We start from the raw sequence: 22,286 nt of genomic DNA, 5'->3' as shown, positions 1-22,286 counted from the left end.
CTTATAGAATTTGATGTTACATGGACGTATAAATTTGACCCAAAGTTGCTAGTCTGGGAAATGAGAAACAAAAGAAAATCTGTTTAACCGCGTACAAGTTTAAATTTGTGTACAGTTATTTACGCTTGAGATGCAAAAGAACAGTAATAAAAAAAAGTTATTTATTCTTAATTAAATATATTTTCCAGGATTGTGCTTAAATGGAAATGGTATTTCTTGATTTTTCGTTCATTCTTTATCAAAATTTTTCGTTCATTTGGAGTTGGGAAAACGGGACAATATGGAATTGGAAACAATATATTAGTTTCATAATTCGTCCAAAATCCAAAATTTTCAACATTAAATATTTTGATATCCAAATTATCCATAAACAGACAGAGTTATACGTCAAACTGCAATCAGATTCGGTCAGCATTTTTAAGGGTGAAATCGACAATTGAATAATGAATATGCAATAACAGTTTTTGCTGTGATGGTTTGGAGGAAAATATTCCAGATATCTCTTTTTATGTACTTAAATAAATCCAAAGTAAAAATCAATCTACTTTTTTTTTTTTTTTTTTTTGGGTGAAAATCCTCTTTTGTTGATTTAAATTATTTATTTAAATGTCCAAAAATCACTATTAACTTTACAAATTAATCATAAATCACAAAGTCAAAACCAGAAAGGCCACAAAAACATTAAAATTTTTGTTTTAAAAAAAAAAATTCTAAAAAGGCAGCCGATGATGAAGAGGAACAGATTATCATTAGTACTAGTTCTACCGCTGCTCCATCTCACTCTTTCTCTCTTCCGAGTCCCTGGGTCGTGGTAGAAAACTGGTTGAGGCCCACAAATGGCCCTCCTGTCCTGGCTTTCTCGCCTGCGTTCTTGTTCTTGTTCTTCTTCAAAGTGCTTATTTAATCTACGAAGCTCCTCCTATTCCCAAAGCTTTTGTAGGACCCAACTCAACGCACCCACCGTAAATGGTTATGGTTTCCACTCACAGTCTCAGCAAACAAAAACTTCCTTCTTCTCGTGGTCCAGCTCTATGCTTCCTTTGGCGCTTGCAGTCTCTGCTGGCTCACTTGCTCTCCAACCCCTTTCAAGTCCTTCACTCTGTGACGCTTCCAACATCGAAGCTCAGTGAGTTTCATAATTTTTATTTTTTTTTTCTTTTGGAGTTTTGTTTTTCATTTTAGATCAAAATGAATGTAGATTAAGAATTTTTGATGGTTTTTTTTTTTTTTTTTCCGTCATATTTCTTAGTGACCAAACAGATTTTGTTTTTGGTTTAATGTCTTTTAGTGTTCAATACTTTATCTACTGTGATCCCGGTCGGGCTGGTCAAAATATGTATACTAAATAATTTTACTATAATTTGATTACCTGTTTCACAAACTAGGAATAGTGGTTAATCATGGTTTGTGGTTTGGTTGAGTATCAGAGGTGTTAGCTTTGGAGGCAAAGACAGCACCGAGTATGTGGTGAAGGGCTCACACAAGGAAGTTCCTGAAGAGCTTATTGAGGAATTGAAGGCTATATGTCAAGTAATTCATCTTTATTCCTTTTTGTAAATGGTTCATCGGAAGGAAACTAGAATTTAAATACTTAGAAATGCGATGCTGTTTGGTAGTTCCTATTTTGACTTATTGTTTATCAGCATCTCTCTTCCACTCTTTCTAAATTTTGTTTGTTTTGTTTTAGTTTTTAATTAAAACCTTGAAATTGATAGATAGGCGGTTGCTAATTGGGTTAATAGCTAACTAATAATGAATTATTTATATATACCATTTGATGTGCAGGATGACCTGACCTTGGATTATGATGAGAGGTATATCCATGGAAAACCACAAAATAGTTTTCACAAAGCAGTAAATATCCCCGACGTGGTTGTCTTTCCAAGGTAGAATAATTCTTGATTTGTTTTTCAATGCACCTTGTTATTCTGTAGTTCCTTTTATATTGGAAGAGATTTTTGTGCTTCTTAGCAGGTCAGACTACTGCTTGCAAAATGTTTACTTTTAAGACGTAATTACCATAATTTATGTATCCAATTGATTGGCTGTCCTGTTCCTTTAGAATGCTTATGTTTGAAATGGATCCCCAGAGATCACCTAGTTTTTGGCCTTTCCTTCCATTGGAGTAAAGACCTTGATTTGCTTGGTAGATGGTATCTTAGAATGCTTGGAGGGGGAATTGTTCTCTCTCTCTCTCTCTGATACTTTAGATGCCCTCAAGCTCTAAATCTCTGTTTCCCTGTGTTTCTTTGTATTTTTGGGTAGTGCATTTTCCTGTATGTTTCATAGACTACACTACATGGTTCAGCATCAGCATTTACTCTGGATTTAAAGGCTTTTCAATGCATGATCTTTTACTTTAGAAGGATGCATGGATATGTAACAGGCATTTTCATCGTTCAATATCATATTTTCTTCACTAGTTTCAATTTGATTTTCAGGTCTGAAGAGGAAGTTTCTGAGATAGTTAAGATATGCGACAAACATAAGGTTGAAACTTCTTCCTTTATGTAGATTTCCACTGAATTCTATCCAATGGTTTTCCTTTCATCAAGTCTACCACTTTTAACTTCAAATGTCTGGCTTCGTTCTGCGTTACTCTGATTCATATGCAGGTTCCCATTGTTCCATATGGTGGAGCTACGTCAATTGAAGGTCACACCTTATCTCCTAATGGAGGTGTTTGCATTGACATGTCACTAATGAAAGTATGTACCGAGTACTTTTTGGTATAGGACTATAGATTAATCTGCCTTATCCATAATTAGGTCAGAAGTTCCGTTAAATACAGAACTTATAGTGCCTCTTATTGCCTTGATAATTAGAGAAGTAATAACTATTTGGTCATACATTTATACAACCAGTATTTTCTGATATAATGAGGTCACAAGCCTAAGTAGAAGTTTGTAGGTCTTTCTAGACCCGCTAGCCACTTTGACATGAGAATGCAACTGCCTCTCTTCTTCTAACAGATTAGCAACAAATTCACCTAAGTATATACAAAACTTAAGTGGAATGCACTTATTCATGGTGTGTTTTTGATTGAATCTTGGATTGAATGCTAAAATTCAGACTCTGGGACACTTCTCCTGTTACTGCAACTTGAAATCTTTAGTCTTGACTTGTTGGATATTTATTTGTCTTTCCAGGTTTACATTAATTATTTTTTAGCAGTTCCTATCATTTCTAGTTACTTGAAGTGATCGGTTGGACTTTATTGAATATCAATCCATGCAATTTGAAAAATTTGATGTTAATTTTTCCTTGAATATCTTTTCTTGAAAAAAGGAAAAAAAAAGTTATTTGAGCATGTTGTTTTCTGCATAAAAGAAAAAAACTATGGAAGTTAATATAATTTCTGTTGTTCTGTACATGTAGTGCAATTTTATAGATGAGGTTTTGTTGCCTTGTCAGTCATAAGGGTATTTCTTGCTACTTGCCCTACCTCTTCAATTATCTAGCTTAGCTCAATTTGAAAAAAAAATTAAAACAAATACTTTATGCATGATTTACATGACCTATATCCTTCTCAAAATATCGCTTTCATTAGCAGTTTCCTGGAGTGCATCTGATACATACGTTTTCTGGACCTTTTTATTGCTTCTATGCTTAGATTTCCTTAAATGTTTTTATTTTAGAGGATTAAAGCATTACATGTTGAGGACATGGATGTCATCGTGGAGCCTGGAATCGGATGGATGGAGCTTAATGAATACTTGGAGCCCTATGGTCTATTCTTTCCCCTTGATCCAGGTTTGTATCTCTTAATTTTAAATGGTTTTAGTGATGTGAATGGGATTTATCCTTGTGATATGACAACAACTCATTTTAGAATGGGTTATATCCGGACAAGCAGCTTAATAAAAGGTTTTATAACATAGTTGTTTTAAGTAGATATTCTAAGGCTAACCAGCTTGCCTGGATGGTTCAGATCTAAGTCTGTTCTAATGTTAAATTATATTCACTTTCTTTTTCACATGCATTTGCTACGAGGAAGGTCTATTTAGCAAAATTTGATCAACCTTAAAAGTTATCAAAAAAGAGGAATGCTTCTTTCAGTGATACAATTTTGTGTATGAACCTATTTGCTCAATGTCATCATCTTCTTTTAATTTTTCCATGGCATTTTTGGTTCAATGTTGAGTAGTTTGGAGGTATATCTAGTAGGCTTTATTCCTCAATAAATGCTCTGTTTCTTTCTTCTGTTTTATTTATTTATATATATATATATTATTTTTTTTTTCGGGAGGAGGGGGTTGGGATGGCAAGATTGGTCAATATTATAATTCAGATTTTTACGTTCAGATGTGTTGACTGGCAGGACCTGGTGCAACCATTGGGGGAATGTGTGCTACACGTTGCTCTGGTTCCTTAGCTGTGAGGTAGTTATTCAGCTTTATTATGTGTATGTTTTGTCTAGAACTTTTGAATTAGAAGCTGTTCGAGATTCAATTTCAGTGCCCTAAAATACTATTGAACTTTTAATGATTTTGTTTTTAGCATGTAGGTATGGAACCATGCGTGATAATGTCATCAACCTTAAGGTTGGTTGATTCTCACATATTGATGTCTGAATCCATGATGTACTGTTCTGTTTCTTATGCTTTTCATGTTTCAGGTAGTTCTTGCCAATGGAGATATTGTTAAGACAGCATCTCGTGCCAGAAAGAGTGCTGCAGGGTAGGCTTTTCTACATTGAGAATCGAGGAATAGTGAGCTTTTAAATATTGATTTCTGAGTTGTTCAACATAAGAATATTTGCTATTCCCAGCCAATTCTTGTTTTGACATGAAAGATTTAATCAATTAGTCTTTTAATTTGTTTTCTTTTAAGGTTTCATATTAAATTCAATGTTAACCTTTGCTTTTTGTTAACCGTAAAATTTTAATATCTGTAGGTATGATTTGACCCGACTGGTGATTGGGAGTGAAGGAACTCTAGGTGTAATAACAGAAGTCACCCTACGGCTGCAGAAAATTCCACAACATTCAGTGGTATGGGTTATGTTTTTACTTAGGAAATATAGTTCTTCGCTAACTTATAGGTTATTTATATTATTTGTTATATTTGTTATTATATTGAGTTATACAGTTTGTCTTTATGCTTATATAAGATTATTTATGATTGAACTCAACAATTTTGCAGGTTGCTATGTGTAATTTTCCTTCAATTAAGGATGCAGCAGATGTTGCTATTGCCACTATGCTATCTGGCATACAGGTAGAATATTAGCTACATATTATGTTTATGTTTCTTTTCCCTTCACCAATGCTCTTTTATATGCATTAGGTGTCGAGGGTAGAGCTAATGGATGAGGTTCAAGTGAGGGCTATCAACAATGCCAATGGGAAGAACCTGCCTGAAACTCCAACCTTACTGTTTGAATTCATAGGAACAGGTGAATTAGGATCTGTTATTTGTCTTGACTGTCATTTCTTGTTTCCACTTATCAGTTGGCAATTGCATTTCAGTTTTTGTGTCTTGGTCCCAATTCAACACTAAACAAGTCTGAACTACTTGTGCCAGAAATTCCCTGAATTGGTTTGCCATTTCCATAAAGAATATAATTTCCAATTCGTAAGTTCTAGATTTTCACTTTCCTGCAATGGATTCCTTGGGAAAAGTGTTTCTAAATTTATACCATCTGCTATTTCATATATGATTACTGGCCGAGGCAAAACAAAATATTTTTTCTTTGGAGGTGTGATCGATTGGACATAGATCCAATTTTTCAATTTTTTTGATTCCTTAATTTTTTTTTTTTACTGTTCCCGGTGGGACTAGCCACTTTACTGAATTGTAAATAAAAAAATAGGAAATAGATTCATGGGCTCCATGACTTTTAATGTAATAGATCTGATGCTTGATAGAAATAGAAATAGTAGTATTAAGTCGATAAACGAGGTGAGTTCATTTAAAAATTCCCAGACGAAAAAATTGCAAAAAAGAAAGCATTCATTTTCGTTATATATCTTTCATTTATTGTATTTTTGCCTTGGTGGATCTCTCTCTCATTTAATAAAAGTCTGGAATCTTGGGTTACTAATTGGTCGCATACTAGGCACTCAAAATTTTTTTGAATGATATTCAAGAAAAAAGTATTCAAAAAAAATTCATAGAATTAGAAGAATATTATCTTTGATCTTTTTTTTCACTGAATATGTACCATGGTTGCATTTGTTTGATACATGAATGGGTCATCTTATCTGTTACCATTTTAGAAACAGGATCTAGTGAGGAATAATCTGACTTATTAAGTACCAATTTCTGAGTGGACCTTTTTCAGTATGCTAATAAAATAAAGCATTAATGTTTTCCAGTTCAAAGAAAAACTGAAATAGTTGTCTTGGTTATCTGGAATAGCTGATTTCCCAATCGCTAATGTTCTCATTTGAATCAAAACGAAATGATGGGTTTTTTTATTTTTTATTTATATTTATATTTATATTTACTTTTTTGATTATGTGTGTCTAAGAGGTTACCTGATATATGAGGATTTAAGTATTAGTTAGAATTCCACATTATTGAAAATATTAGTTGCTATTAGATTTTCCAAGCTTCATGGAAATATTCTGGACCGAAGTACGAAGAGCATTTTCATTTTGATCAAATAGTTTATTTGTAAATATTAAATTGCCTTTCTTAACAACTTAGCCACAATCTTCAATAGAGTTTTTAGTTTTATTTTTTTATTTTTTATTTATTTTTAAAAGCTGTTTTCTTGGCCTGTTGTCGTTAATGCTTGATTTCTTATTTATTACTTTTAGAGGCATCTTCACGTGAGCAAACTCTAATCGTCCAGAAGATTGTTTCTGAGCACAATGGCTCAGACTTTGTTTTTGCTGAAGATCCTGAAGCTAAAAAGGAACTTTGGAAGGTAATGCTTGAAGTACAAGCACCAATTTTATTTACCAAATTTTGGATAGCATGTTTGTTGAAAAATGGATGAGGTAAAAGCAAGCGGGACCAAAAGCAAACTGAAAAAACACTGTTACATCTCTTGTACATCTTGCTTCTAATGATGTTTCATATTTCTTTTATTGTTATGGATCTCTCTTTGCGTCTTTAGTGAGGTCCCTAGCCAGGGGCTCTGATTGTGCTAGTCCTTTTTGCTTGCTATATTTATTGGTCTAGGTTTTGATTACAGATAAGGAAGGAAGCACTTTGGGCTTGCTTCGCAATGGAACCTAATTTTGAGGCAATGATTACGGTAGGTTAATAAAATTTCAATTATCAATCTGATTTCTATTCTATTTCTGTTTATCCACCATTTACGTGGTGTGAACCATTGAAACAAGTCAATAATTTACGCTAAGAAATGCTTGCACCAGTTAAATAATTTGTTGTCTGCTTAATATACTATATTGGTGGTGTTGTGGTTTGGTTGAGTATGCATGAGATTTTATCATCCTTCTTCCTTCTTAATTTAAATGAAAATTTAATTTTTACATTCTAAGAAAATTTAATTTTTACATTCTATACATCACATTTATTGCTGCAGACTTTTGTTTGTTTGTTTGTGTGTGTGTTTGTATTTCTTTTTTTTTTTTTCTTTTTTTCTTTGGATTGGAGAATATAGAAGAGAAAAAAAATGCCAAATAACATGTATGAGGAGCATCTTTTTATTTTCAGCATTTTTGGCTAACGAATTTTAGTTTATAAGATGTAAGCAATTACCTTATTGATTATTTACTAGTCATTTTAAGTTGTGAAAAACAACCATTTTCTTCAATCCTCTACCAGATTATGGTTGTAATAACGGTATCTTTCTGAAGAATAATAATTTATACATTTAGTTAAACTTGTTGTAGTTTCCTAAATCCTAGAGAGCTCTTTTTTTTATTGTTTATTTTGAAATTGTGCAGGATGTATGTGTTCCTCTATCACATCTTGCAGAATTGATATCAAAGTCCAAACAAAAGTTAGATGCATCACCATTGGTTTGGTAATATCTCGTAAAAAGGACTTCTTTCTTTAAATATACAGCAATTAGAAACAGTATTCTCTCAGACAATATAAAGTCAGTATGACCTAGGACCTAGGCTGTCAAATTAGTGGATGGTTGATTGATTATAATAATATGTTTCTTACGGTTGTTTCAAATGACAGCATGGTCATTGCTCATGCTGGTGATGGGAACTTCCATACGGTTATTCTCTTTGATCCTGACCAAGAAGAACAACGGAAGGAAGCAGAGAGACTGAACCATTTTATGGTTCATACTGCTTTGGCTATGGAAGGTAAACACTATTCCTGGAAGACTTTGTCTTCCTCTTTATTTCTTATTTATATACAATATTTTTATCTGCCAATGGCTGATGGAGCTAAACAGTAGCATATTCGTTATTACTACTTTTATTCTATTCATCAGTTGTGGTTCTTAATGCCACAGTGCATGTTCATCTAGAATTCCAAGTATGCAGTGGTTAGATGTTGATTTTATCTTATGTCAGTTTATTCGTGCTAATCCACTTTCTAGTTATTTTACTACCATGTTTGTTTGTCTTATACACTGCTAAAATCCTTATGTGACAACTGAGCAGGAACATGTACTGGTGAACACGGCGTCGGTACGGGGAAAATGAAGGTATTTCTCATTTGTAGCTTTGGCTTTGATAGTATTGGTGTTCGATAATATCAAAAGCTACTTCCTAAAGTTTATTCGCTAAAATTTGGTGTTAAGGGCTATGGTTTAGCATCTAGCACGATCAGTATATACTTTGATGATTATTATGCTATGTTGCTGCCCTAAGTGGCCAATGGCGTCAGAGTTAAGTCTAAAGGGATAGTTAAGCCTGTACATTATACATTAGTCATTTATTACTCAAGTGAAGCGAGTCAGACATTAAAAAGCAAGACCAAATCAACATTGCTTCTTGCTTCAGTTTAATAGTTTTTGTTTTATTTTGAGATGAGACAAAATTAGCACAAAATTTTAGAGTCTAATAATCGTTTTTTCCCCCTGGAGTACTGTCCTTAATGAATTCTCTTTTGTGTTTGCCCAGTATCTTGAACAAGAACTTGGAGTGGAGAATTTGAAGACAATGAAAAGAATCAAAGCAGTTTTAGATCCCAATAACATTATGAATCCAGGAAAGCTCATACCGCCTCATGTTTGTTTCTAAGTAACTCCATCTCTTGTTGAATCATAAGTGGCGAAAGTCTGTTCACTACAATGGGCGGGCCGCCCCTCTTTGAAAAATGCTGTACATTAAATTCAGGTTTTCTGGGTTCTTATCACCTTTCAGATCATATACAAAGAATATGCTCTGATTGTGTATTGGCAATATGGCAATAATGTATGGGCTGTACAAACTTTGTAAAAATGGACCATTTTATTTGTCGCTTTCAGTTGCTGTGCGTCAATCACTGTTTTTCCTTGTCTCCTTGTTTGTTCTGTGATATTTCTAAGAGAAAAGATGAAGCTGAAAGGGATAAGGAATAATATTGGGGTGGAAACGATGAGAAATAATGTGATCCGGTCCCCAATTGTAAACTTCACCCCTTTCAAGTATCTCGGTATAAAGATCTTGTTTTGTCACTATTTGGCCGTACAATGATGAAGATCGAATTCCATATTCCATTTTCCATATATTTGTATGTAGATTCAAATAATCACAGAAATTGTTTTAAGAGCATGAAAATACAAGTTAGTTGGGATGGTCGAAGACGTCTTTGAATAATTTATGGGCTTCACATATATATATATATATATTATATTATATTAATATGAATTGGTTAACACACAATCGAGTGGATGTTGCATGGTTTTATGGGATCAAATTTATAAGATTCAATGAATTGTGGAGGGAAAGGTCTGAAGTCATTGATGAGTGAAAATAGACAAAAGAAGAATGGACAAAATAAAACTCAAACAAAGATTCGTATGGATCTTTTATACACAGTGCTTTGTTTCTTGCTGAAAAAGGTTAAGATCCTCAAGATTATTTGATGACAAGGAATCATTTTGACCCCTAAAATTGGGTGCTCGAAAGTCGAATCTATTTGGTAGGCGCTAGGGTAGTACATGCAAGAACAGGAGTTAGGCGCGGTAATGTGTCTTTCTTCTTTTCTTTCCTTAAGTAGCGTTTACTAATTTTTATGCATTTTGGTTTCAGTTTCAAGCCAAAAAAAAAAAAAGAAAAAAAAAGAAAGAAGAAAGTAGAGTTTGCTAGAGTTTATTTCAAGACAAAAAGTAATATATATATATGATTGATGATATATTTTTATCCCAACGCATATTCTCGGAAAATTGATTAATATTGCAAGGGTTTTTGTCATCCTTTGGATAATCAGAATAGCAGAAAATGCTATTGACAACCAGTTCGATCCTGCTTAGCTATTTATCAACAGTAAATAAATAAACAAAAATCCTGTTCATTACCTTGATATTCTCATGAGTGGACTTGCCTGCAGGACGATATTCACGACCACAAGTGAATTGGGTCAAGTTCGTGTGTGAATTGAACCAGTTCCATCCAGCTTATCAGTTGACCAAAAAGGAAACTGTTTAGCATGATATGTGATTGTCCTTATTGTCTTTAGGCCAGCATGACAAATTTACATAACCAGGAAGTGAATTGGGTCAAAGTTTGTGTATGTAAATTGCTTACCATCATCTCATCCCATGTCGTGCAATATACCCTTCGTATTTTTTTATTTACATATGGTCGACCCCGCGATGAAGAGGCAAAAAAGTAATAGTAATAGTAATCCATAATTCACCCAAAAAAAAAAAAAAAAAAAGTGTTATCGTAGCACTTAGCACTTAACTAATGAATATGATATGATGTCCCTATACCACTTACCACCCAGATAAAAAAAAAGAAAAACTAATACATATGATGGATCTCTTTTGTATATAAAATATATTTATAAATTAAAAAGGTTGTCCACCATGGTAGTGTTTATCTGTATACATATTTTAGAAATTCCGCAGCCCCAATTTTTTATTGCTTCAATTCCAATCAAAATGGCTGCTAAATCTATTAAAATTTTTGGGCAGTTAATTGAATATGAGCTGTCAAAATTTGAGAAGTATTTCTTCTTCTTCAATGAGCAAATTCTTAATTCTTTAATTATGTAACATTCAAATTCACATGGGCGGTGGCCAAACCGATGGTTTTAACTATGCTTCAATTCACCATTATGATCAATAGAGTATATGCTTAATCATTTTCTAATTCCCAATTGTGCATTAGATAAATCATTTTTTTTTTTTTTTAGCCAAGCAAATCAAAAGCATTAGACTCAAGAGTTCATCACACTTTTTGTTAATCCCTGTCACTTTCTTTATAAAGTTTTGAATGTAGAATATGTTTTTGTGTCACCAATGCTCTTCACTCAAGTTTTTCTTTTAAATTGGATTCATTCTGATTTATCAAAAAAAAAAAAGGATTCGTTCTGTGTCATAAAGAATTTAAAAAGTTGGTTTTTTTTGTTTCTTCCTTTTTAACTTTTTTGTACCCAAATTAGAAGCTAAAAATTATATATGGTACAGTTTTGTGGAAAATGAAAGAAGCATTTTGTTCTTATTCCAAATATTTGTGTATCAAATTAATTAAAAAAATAATTCACAGCCACAATAAATAAAAATGTCTCTTCTGATTCAGAAACAGCCCAAAGAAAGTTTTGAGAGTTAGTGCTCATGCCATTCCATTTTCAAGTTTTAGTGACAAAAACCCATCAACAATAGAGAAACAAAAGCATAATATGTACGCATATGTTAAAAAAAATTGTTATGATGGCTATCTTGCTTATAATATAGTAGCCATCCACTCTCCAATTACATATAATTTAAAATATATTTAATAAACTATATGTAAACGAACATGCAATATTTATTATAGTAGAATATGAATATATATATATATATATATATATATTATCTTGCACTCATGCAATATGATAGTTGATAATTAAGTTGTTTCTAAAATAACTGTTTTTTTAGCAAATTGTGTTGACTTGATGAATGTTAAAAATTTAAATGATAGCTTAATGATTTAAAATTTTAAACCAAATTGGATATTTCCAAGACTATGGTTTCAACAAGATATGAGAATCCAGCCCATCAAATTTAAAAAAAAAAAAAAAAAAATTCCAAATTCATATGTTAAATTAAGAATAATTTTGCAATGAAAGAAAAAAAAAATTGAAGACGATGTTAATAAAATAAATGACAGAGTTTTCAACCGGACCAAAGTCCTCCAACTTTATCAGATGTAAAACAAAGAGTACAAAAGAACCACCCAAGACCATCTATGGTCCATTCAAAACCCTCCAGAAGATAAACCAATAGCCATGCATGCATATGCCAGAACCTTCAATAATTCCACAAAATTCAACCAAATAAATTTATCAAAAGACCCTCCAATATTTCACATTATCCCACATTTACCCTCCTACTTTGTTTTTTTTTTTGGTTAATTCTTTTCATTTTCAATTCCTCTATATAACCATAAAGCTTCCCTTCCCTTCCCTCCCTACATCAAGCCAGTAAAAAACCCTTTTTTTTTTTTTTTTCTTCCTATTTTCCTAATCAAATGGGTTCAATTCCTCACGTCGTAGAAGACTGCATGGGAGTCCTCCAACTCTTCAGCGACGGCACCGTCTACCGGTGCTCCGATATCGAATTCAAGTTTCCGGCGGTCAACGAAAACTCCGTCGTCTTCAAGGACATTATCTTTGAAAAAGAAAGAAACCTATCTCTTCGTCTCTACAAGCCGAAATCACCACCGATTTCCAGTAAGTTTCCCGTCGTTTTCTACTTCCACGGAGGCGGTTTCTGCGTCGGCTCTCGTCTCTGGCCCAACTTCCACAACACGTGTCTCCGACTGTCGTCCGGTCTCGGAGCCGTCGTCGTAGCTCCGGACTACCGTCTTGCACCGGAACATAAGCTTCCTGCGGCAATAGACGACGCCGTTAGCGCCGTGGAGTGGTTGCGCAAGGAGGCTCTCTTGGATGAGAATTGCGTTGATGCATGGGTTCAAGAAGCGGTTGATTTTGAGAGGGTTTTTGTGCTGGGAGATTCTTCCGGAGGAAACTTAGCTCACCATTTGTCCGTTCGGTTCGGAATCGGTTCCACTGAGATGGCTCCGGTTCGGGTTCGAGGTTATATTCTTCTCGCTCCGTTCTTTGGAGGGGTGGCGAGGACTAAATCGGAGGAAGGTCCAAGTGAAGCTATGTTGAATTTGGATATACTCGACAGGTAATTAAATATATATATATATATATATATATTTTTCCATTTCCAATTAGTTACAAACTCTCTTAATATTAAGCCTTTTAAAAATTTTTGGTGAGAAAGAAAATTAATTTTTTCAAAGATGGTTAGAATGATTCTTTTTATTAGTTCGACAAGAATTTTTGGATATTTCTGTACCATGCATAACTTTTTGTGTCCTGTTCTTTTAATTACATGTTAATTAATATATGTATAATTGAAACCTATTTTTATTTAATTTATAATTGGTTGTCTCCTAGAATTAATAATGAGAAAGGAAAAGATAATCTAAATTATTCCTAAGCATAGATGTTGTACTCATGCATGTTTCATTGCGTATTTTAAGGTTTTGATATTGGCTTTAATAAAGCTGTGAAATTAGACAAATATAAACATACATTGACTTGCAGAAATTAAGGTGTATTTCTATATCTTTAAAGCTCAATTTTCGTCAACTTCACAAATACAATGCCTAAGTCAACTATGTAGAACGTCAATTTTAAGTAAACCAAAAAAAAGAAGGAAATAGGCTAAACGAACAAGAGGTATGTAATTCATATATAAGCTATGTTAATCAAGAACAAGTCCTTAGAAGCTTGATAATAATAATAATAATAATAATTAATGAAGTTATTTAAATGGGAAAAAAAAATCGTATCCTGAGTGAATTATAGGTATTCTAGTTATTACAGAGATGGAAAAATATAAATAAATAAATAAAAGAAAATCGTAAAAAGAGAGTGAAAGCGAAAGCTCTTAATAGACACAAACGGAGTGGTGTCGCTTTGTAAGTGACGTCAGCATTCATTGAAATACCTATGAATCCACTTTTTACAATTCATGAGTCGTGACATCCCACTGAATCCCCCATATGTATTTTGTTGTATTCTTTATCAAAAAGTTGCTTTAGACTGAGACTCGCAGTGGAGCTCCAGTGGCAGAGCTCTACAACCTTGGCCTGTGAGTGCCAGGTTCGAGCCTATGGGGGGGGGGAAGGGGGGGTTGGGGTGCCTGAGGGCAACAACCACACTAGCAGAATAAAAAAAGTTGCTTTAGACTGACCACCGACTAGTGGGAGTAGAATAGCTAATCAAATTTTTATACTATTAATTAATTAGCTTCTTTTTTTTTCTTTTTGTTTTTCTTCTACTTTTGATTATCTTTCTTCACTTTTCTACATACAAACCTTTGAGCACATTAAGTAAATAAAATACTAAGCAACCTGCCCTGTTGCTGTCATGGCCTGCTTATTTGACATACGGAAATGTTTAATTGACCAAATTAAGAGAGCACATAGTTTTTCACAATTTTCATCAATATGGTTAATTATATTTAATAATATTAATTTAAATTTAAAATTTTCCATTTTGTAAAAGATATTAAGAGATGGTATATAACGGTTTTTAATATATTACTAATTACTTTTTTTTTTATCAAAAGTAAAAATTAGTTTAATGATATTAATGATATTTAATAACAATTAAGTACTACAAATCTACTTTTATACTTTCAATTGTATTGATAAAATTAGGAATGTTTGTTACAAAATTACGAAGATAAACATGTGTTTCACTAATCTGTTGATAAACATGTTTCACTACTGCATTATTTTGATGGAGAAAAGAGAAAAACAAATCTCATAATTATGGACTTGGTATCTTTCAAAGTCATGTCTTAAAGATTTTTCCATATTAATGATCAAAATCAAATATTTAACTGATGTCGTGTCAGACTAATTTTCGCAGCTAAGTATTAAGTTGTCATATATGACCAATATCTTTAATTAATGATAGACTTTTGTAAGATAGCAAGTCTTGGTCCATGATTTTTTTTTTTTTCCCTTGTGCAAAAGTGAAACTTTTGAAAATTAATGAAATGTTCGAGTAGAATGTAATTAAGAATCTCATAGAATAAAAGTTGACTAAGTCCACATACACAAATAATTTAATCTCCAATATTATGAGGTTTCTGATCTCAAATCTATTAAACTTGACCATAATTATGTTTGGTTCTTGAAGATAAAATCAGGGCTTACAAATCATAGGGGATATGTGTATATATATTGTTTTATTGCATATATTGATTTATCACAAATTCAACACTTAAATGAAACTAATTAAAAAGAAAATGAAACTGTCTGGTGATGTAATAACCGAACTAACTAATTTAATATTAATGTGTTTTAATCGTGTTTCTTATTAGACATTTTGACTACCTTTGATAAATATGAACAATTAATAATTTTAAAAAAAATAGAAAAAATCATAAATTATTGTATAATCTCGGTGAACAAGTAAAAACGAAATTATGGGTATGATATATTTAGTAAATGATAGCTAATAGTCTAACCGAAAGAGGTAAATGTGGGAATGTGGATAGCATGATAGGAGTTAGCCACTAGAAGCAATTAGTCAAGTTAGGAAAAAAATTGGATGGCCTAAGAATCCTATTTTAAAAAGTTGTTGATGTAAAATTTAGATATTATTCTTCTTTCACATGTGCTCCACATCTATAATCTATATGCCTAATTAATTTTTTTTTTCTTTCTTTTTTCTATTTTTATAAACCTTTTTTTTTTTCTGAGTTTCTTTTTCTATATATAGCTACGGTCTTTTTCTTTGAAATTGAGCACCAGCTTGTTCAACTTCAAAATCTTCATCATAGTCCCAAAGACCAGATGTTTAGAACATATGTGTCAGGTTCGTGGAAGTTGAACAACACATGGCTTCATTTGCTGCCTCCACTTTACAACATAATTTATATCTTTTTCATCCGTAATTTTTATGGCCGATATCTTGAGGAATTATACAATAATTGATAGAGATCATGCATCCCTTTAGATTAATTACTAATTGTAGTCTCCATCTGATTCTTTTTGTTGGTTATTTAACATTAGTTTCCTTTTGCTATAATGGTGGATTCTCCAATTTTAAAATCTTAGTTTATCTATATATTAATATTTTAACTATTTTAACGCACTTGTATATAATTAATTAATCAGTGAGAAATTGATCCAATAACATGTTTAAAAGAAATATCAATAACATATTTGCATGAAGAAATCATTTATATATTATTTACGATATCATAGAGCGGAAAGGATTAGATAAGGATGATAACCTGTCATGCATACATGGATAGTTGACCAGTACTATTTTAGGTTTCAAATATCTCTTTATATATATATATATATATATGGCAATATTTGCCATCTCCCCCTACTTCATATTTGGCTAAAAAAAATGAAAACAAAAATATATTTAATTTGTTTATTAACATCAATGAAACATACAAATTAAATATTCAATATAATTTTGTTTGTATATATATATATATATATATATATGTATATCCATTTGTTTGTATCACTTTTGAACTAAACAACCACATTGGTGTTATTGCACAATAAATAACTGCATTAATTTACAGAAAATATCCTCTCTTTTTTGTCTTAATTATAATCATTTTATGTTTACAACCAGATTTTGGAGGTTGTCAATACCGGACGGAGAAAATAGAGACCATCCGTTGGCGAATCCATTGGGATCAAACAGCCCGAGCCTTGAACATGTGGGTCTTGAGCCAATCTTAGCCATTGTAGGTGGCAATGAAATGTTGAAAGATAGAGTGGAGAGCTATTGCAAGAGATTAAAACAATTGGGAAAGAAAATTGAGTACGTTGAATTTGATGGTAAAGAACATGGGTTTTTCACCAATGATCCATACTCTAAAGTTGCTGATGAAGTAGTGCAGCTTATTAAACGCTTTATGCTTCACAACTCCAACTGATCCATCCAGATAGATCATCATTTTCACCATCTTGGTTTCAGCTTTCTTCTTTTTTAGAGTTAATTTTATATATATATATATATATAGCATGTATGTAGGTGTTTGTATATGTTGGAGATCAGCTTAGTTGAAGTGTGTTGCATGATCTTGAAGAAGATATTTGATAATTAATACCTATATATATGTGTATGGATTAATTTGGGAAAGTAATTTGTAATTTATATGTGAATCCATATATATATATTGGTGCTTTGAATGATTTTTAACGCATAAGGATTTGGTCATTGATTTTATTTCCTAATTTTAAAGAAAAATTTCTTATGATAATGTAAAAATGTTAAGGCCCATTTCGTTATTTAAGTAGTTTTCCATTGGTTTAAATTTCAAAATAGTCCTTTTTATTTTTCACTTTCTCATATGTAAATTTTAATTAAATTTCGAAACGAGATAATTATGAGTCGATCTGTAAAAAAATAATCAAATATTGTTGATGTGAAGAAAGGGAAAAAGTTGGTAAAAGGAATTATGAAATTGACAAAATACTTTGTAGATCCTTTTTTCTTATGACTTTGATAAAAAGAAACACTGTTGTTAAAATGACTTGTTTTCAGAAACAAGAAAAGTTGTAAATTTGCCGCTAAACATTCAATATATTGATAAGTTTTTAAATCATTAGTGCCTCTCTGCTTGAAGTTTTCGTTAGTTGTATATGCTGGTAATTCCTTGATTTTTGATTTTCTGTTTTCTATTTGTTCTTAAAAGTTTGTGTAGAAAAAGAGAAATATATACAAAATTAAAAATTATTAATCTAAAAAACTGTTAATAAAATAAACCTCATTCAATTCATGTATGCTTAACCCTTTTACTAAAAAAATTAAAATTGAAAAACGAACTGTAGAATAAATACTAGTGGGAGGTAGAGGTTGACAAGGACAAAAGATTGAGAATGAAAATGGGTGCTGAATTAGTGATTATGAATGATTAATGAAAGACAGACAGTGACTTTTGGACTATTCTCCTCTTCTAGATGACAAATCCATGACAAGATATTTGCAAATGCAGTTCAATGGATTAAGATTGCAGCAAACGACCCAATAATGATACATAAATTTGGTCACTTTTTATAAATCAAGATTTTATTGTATTAACAAAAATAAATCAAAAGTGTATTTGAATTATTTTTATGTGTATAGCTTTTGACGTGCGTTTTCCATTTTAACTTTCTAAACTAATTAGTGAGTAATGACTTATTTCATTTTTGTTATTGGGCATCAGTGAGTATTGATTATGGCTTATGAATGCATGGTTTAAATTAATTGCAATGGATTAGTGGAAATTTTTTTACCTTTCTTTAATTTTCTGCATGAAGGTATCTCACGAATTATAAAATAAATAAATAAATAAATAAATAATTGCAAATCATTAATTAATTCAGTATATACCCACCAGAAGTCTTCCCCAGTCATTCTGAGGATGTGAGTTGGACAGCAATGCTTTCCCTTTATTAGTCCAAAACACATAACCCTAATCATAATTTATCTTATCAAATACCAATCCAACTTGTTATTATATATGAATATATGTGAATCTGATTATCCTTTCAGCTGGAAATAAGAAATATATAGTGTATATGCATGTCTAATGAATTGTGACAAGCCTTTTAAGGGATTTTGTGGGTCCAAAATCAACTTTAGTGACTTGAATTTTGCTATACATTTTGAATCAATATTATTCATGTATAGCACCATTATGATTTTAAATATATGATCTTATTCTTATCCTTATCCCCCAGTATTAAACAATAATGGAACCGGCCAACAGAGCAGAAAGCAAAGATATGAAAATCAATTATAAAACCTTATTGAGCAAAATGTGAGATCATCTTACACATTGTTTCGAAAAGATAATTGTTTTTTTCTTTCTTTCTTTCTTTATTATTATTATTATGTATCTTCGTTTAGGTCCACAAGCTACTTATTATTTTGGACAAGATGGCTAAAATTTTCAATAGAAAAATATTTTAGACCTTTTACTCACCTAAAGATGAAATTTTCTTTCTTTATTTGGCATGTTTAAGGCAATTTTGACATTAAAAATATAGTGCACAGGGCCTTAGTGTACCTAAGATGCTTTGATTGAGGTTCCAAAATTTCTGGTTGTTATAAAGTCCAAATTGGTATTATTGTTTCGCTGATAAAGAGAATGAATTTTTAAGGTTGAAAAAAGTTAGGAGGTGGTGGAATGGTCCATGTTCATTTGGATAAGAAACATGCACATGATATGTATATATGCCAATGTTAGTCTCCCCCGTAATCCTCAATTAATATTCAACAAGTAATATTATGAGCTACGTGGACTTATATCATAAAGTTAGAAAAGCTAATAAGAAAATTCCTTTACAGCATAAATGTCTTCCATTAAAAAATAGCTTCTTCACGAATCAACGCCAATTAAGGACTAATTATTATTATTATTATTATTATTTTTAATATCTTTTTTCAAAAATATTTTTATTTAAGACATTTATGTTAAGTGATTTGAGCTGGTAATCTATAGTCTGGCTACATAATATTTGTCATCACAAGCATTTTTGAGAGATGTTGACAGCTCAATGATAAAGTCCAAAATATGCAAATAAATAAATAAATAGTAATTAAGAATTAGAAATTGGAAATTGTTTGATTTGCACGTGATTTTAGCGTTGCTTTGGAAGGGAAAGTTTCATCTTGACATGCCGTGGAGTGGGTGAACGTGAGTGTTAGGCCATGAGTGATTATGGGCCACAAGGAAGTTTAATGTCAAAAGCCCAATGATATTCAAAGCCAGGCCCAACGTTATAAAATGCAGTCCAACGACAGGCCTCTTTCATTATGGTTTCTAGCCTAAGGCCATGGCAATCTAAAATTAGTAAAAAAGCTCTTTAAAGAATGTTTTTATAAGTCGGGAAGAGTTTCATTTAAATCTTTTTAGTTTTATTTTGATTATAATTAAATTTATATTTATAAAAAATCATTTTTAAAATTCATCTGTAAATTTTTATAATTATTTTTTATAAATACAATTATGATAAAATTGAAAAATGTTATCATATGAAAAATGTTTTTTTTTTTTAAACTATTTTTTTCTAATATATATAAACAGTCATTAAGGAAAAAAGTCATTAATTATAGTCAAACATTATAAATGACATTAACATTTTAAAACCGTCTTTACAAAAAAGAGGATTTTAACCATGTCCAAATTTTTTGTATCAAAAAAAAAAAAAAATGTCGAAATTTAGAGCAAAATATATATTAAACATTTCGCACGAATATTTGGCATGCATCCCCAAGGACCAACCCCAACAGATTATGGAAAAAGTTGTGATTTCGTAAAGATTAATAATACTTTAATTTTTAGAAACATCGTAGTTCAAACCTTTTTCTGGGACACTGCTTTTCTTTTATCATTTTTTTTTTTTAAATTAATCATCCCCTCCTGCATTATGCTCCACAATCCAAAGCTTTTTAACCAAATTATTCTATATATGGACCCAAAAGCCCCAAGTGGATGAAGCTGGGAGAATATATACATCCCAATTACCAATCAATTCATAATGGAAAAGTGGGGACAATGTTGCCATTTTACAACCTAAACAAATATTCTCTTTTTCTTTCTGGAAATGGGACCAAATACCTTTATTTATCACATTGCTTTTGTTATAAAAAGTAGAGGGTTTTGGATAATGGAGTGGAAAGTAATGCACTTCATTGAGGATTTTGAAATCTAGTTTGGAGCTTTTTGTCCATGTCCATATCAACTAATACTTTATCTATAAAACATTCAATTGCAAGGAAGAAGGAGTTGCCTAACATATACATTTTAGTTGTAGAACCACATTTGTTTTAGTGGAAATTAAAATATTTTTAGTTATTGAACTTCTCAAGACACCAAACGCACAACTCACATTTGTGTATAAGCTTGCGCGGCATTACTAACTTGGTTATAATAATCCATATTTATAGAAATTGGTTTCTTAAAAAGAACATAGATAGAAACTTTATTTTAAACAAGAACATATATAAAAACTTTATTTTAATTTTCTTAGAAGATTCTGAACTCCTAATGCAGAGTAGCGGTAAAGACAAAAAGAAAGACATTTTACAAAATTATAAAATAAACTTCAAAGTAAATCTGTCTACTAATATTCTTCACCTACCATCTAGTTTCAAACTCATACAATTTCGTACGCATATGACATTTGTTTAATTTTCAGTTATCATTAAAACCTTATCCAAAAATCAAATTAATAAACCAAACCGTTAATTTTTCTTAATATTTCCCATGCATTGCTGTAAAACTGTTCAAGCTGTCTATTAGTTACCTTACTAGCTAGACAAATAATATTAACTAAAAATATTAGAGGAAAGCCCATCAAGCTTATTACAGCTTCATTTTTTTTTTCAGCTTCGAAATATTCAATTTCTATTTCATTTTCTGCGCATTTTCGCCTATACAAAATATATAGAAATATATAATTATATACTATTTTGAAATTCATTGCCTAAAAATGCGTAGCATTAGTTTCTATATCTCCAAGACAAAGTGGGTCTTATCCTCATATTTCAGGTGTTGAGAGAACATGTACAAACATATATATATATATATATATATATACACACACACTACGTATAATAAATAAAGGAAAGAAATATATATATATATATATAATGAGGGTATGAATATTGGTCATTAAGTTTGAAAATGAAAGTGAGACAGCTTACTTTACAAACAAAAAGAGTTGGAGGGTAACAGTCATATGGATCCAAGTAAGAAACATTGGAAGGGTAGTTTATAATTTGTTTGTTAATCATATCATTATCCAAATACATCAAGAATTTGTCAAGAAGGATAAAGATAATTCACCAGTCTAACTCTCTATTTCTTTATATATATATATATATATGATAATTCTACGTAACTTGAATTGCAGAGGAGAATGTGATTGACCTTTTGCAGTGGCATGATTTTTCTAGGCATTTTTTTTTTATTCAGAAGAGGCTATGATATAACAAGGGGAAAAAAAATGCAAAAAGAATAACCAATTAATTTATCCATAAATTTGGTTGTTGGTATTGAGAATCCATCAAGATAAGGAAACTTCATATTATTTGTTGGGGTATGAGGTACCCTTGAATTTTTAATTTTACTGTTTTTTTGGGAAACACGAGCATTAAAAAACATAATTTTGTATTTCGTTGTAATTGCCTACTTTATAATCTATCTATCTATCTAT

The 22,286-nt window shown here is 31.4% G+C and overlaps 2 protein-coding genes across 2 annotated transcripts; both read left to right on the top strand.

Annotated features, from left to right (window-relative positions):
* Positions 1 to 650: 650 nt before the first annotated feature.
* LOC107407215 (D-lactate dehydrogenase [cytochrome], mitochondrial) lies at positions 651 to 9,592 on the top strand. Its single transcript, XM_016014468.4, has 18 exons — positions 651 to 1,126; positions 1,428 to 1,530; positions 1,786 to 1,886; positions 2,442 to 2,490; positions 2,616 to 2,708; positions 3,639 to 3,753; positions 4,322 to 4,382; positions 4,508 to 4,544; positions 4,619 to 4,680; positions 4,898 to 4,994; positions 5,146 to 5,220; positions 5,290 to 5,398; positions 6,768 to 6,877; positions 7,148 to 7,210; positions 7,866 to 7,945; positions 8,110 to 8,240; positions 8,544 to 8,587; positions 9,006 to 9,592. The coding sequence occupies exons 1-18, from the start codon at positions 837 to 839 to the stop codon at positions 9,123 to 9,125; spliced, it is 1,740 nt and encodes a 579-aa protein (XP_015869954.2). The 5' UTR covers positions 651 to 836; the 3' UTR covers positions 9,126 to 9,592.
* Positions 9,593 to 12,455: 2,863 nt separating this feature from the next.
* On the top strand, positions 12,456 to 17,277 carry LOC107433588 (carboxylesterase 15). Its single transcript, XM_016044886.4, has 2 exons — positions 12,456 to 13,207; positions 16,705 to 17,277. The coding sequence occupies exons 1-2, from the start codon at positions 12,543 to 12,545 to the stop codon at positions 17,009 to 17,011; spliced, it is 972 nt and encodes a 323-aa protein (XP_015900372.4). The 5' UTR covers positions 12,456 to 12,542; the 3' UTR covers positions 17,012 to 17,277.
* Positions 17,278 to 22,286: the final 5,009 nt, after the last annotated feature.

This window comes from Ziziphus jujuba, chromosome 11 (genome assembly GCF_031755915.1).
Source record: "Ziziphus jujuba cultivar Dongzao chromosome 11, ASM3175591v1".
NCBI lineage: Eukaryota > Viridiplantae > Streptophyta > Magnoliopsida > Rosales > Rhamnaceae > Ziziphus > Ziziphus jujuba.
This window is presented reverse-complemented; position numbering and strand designations above follow the sequence as displayed.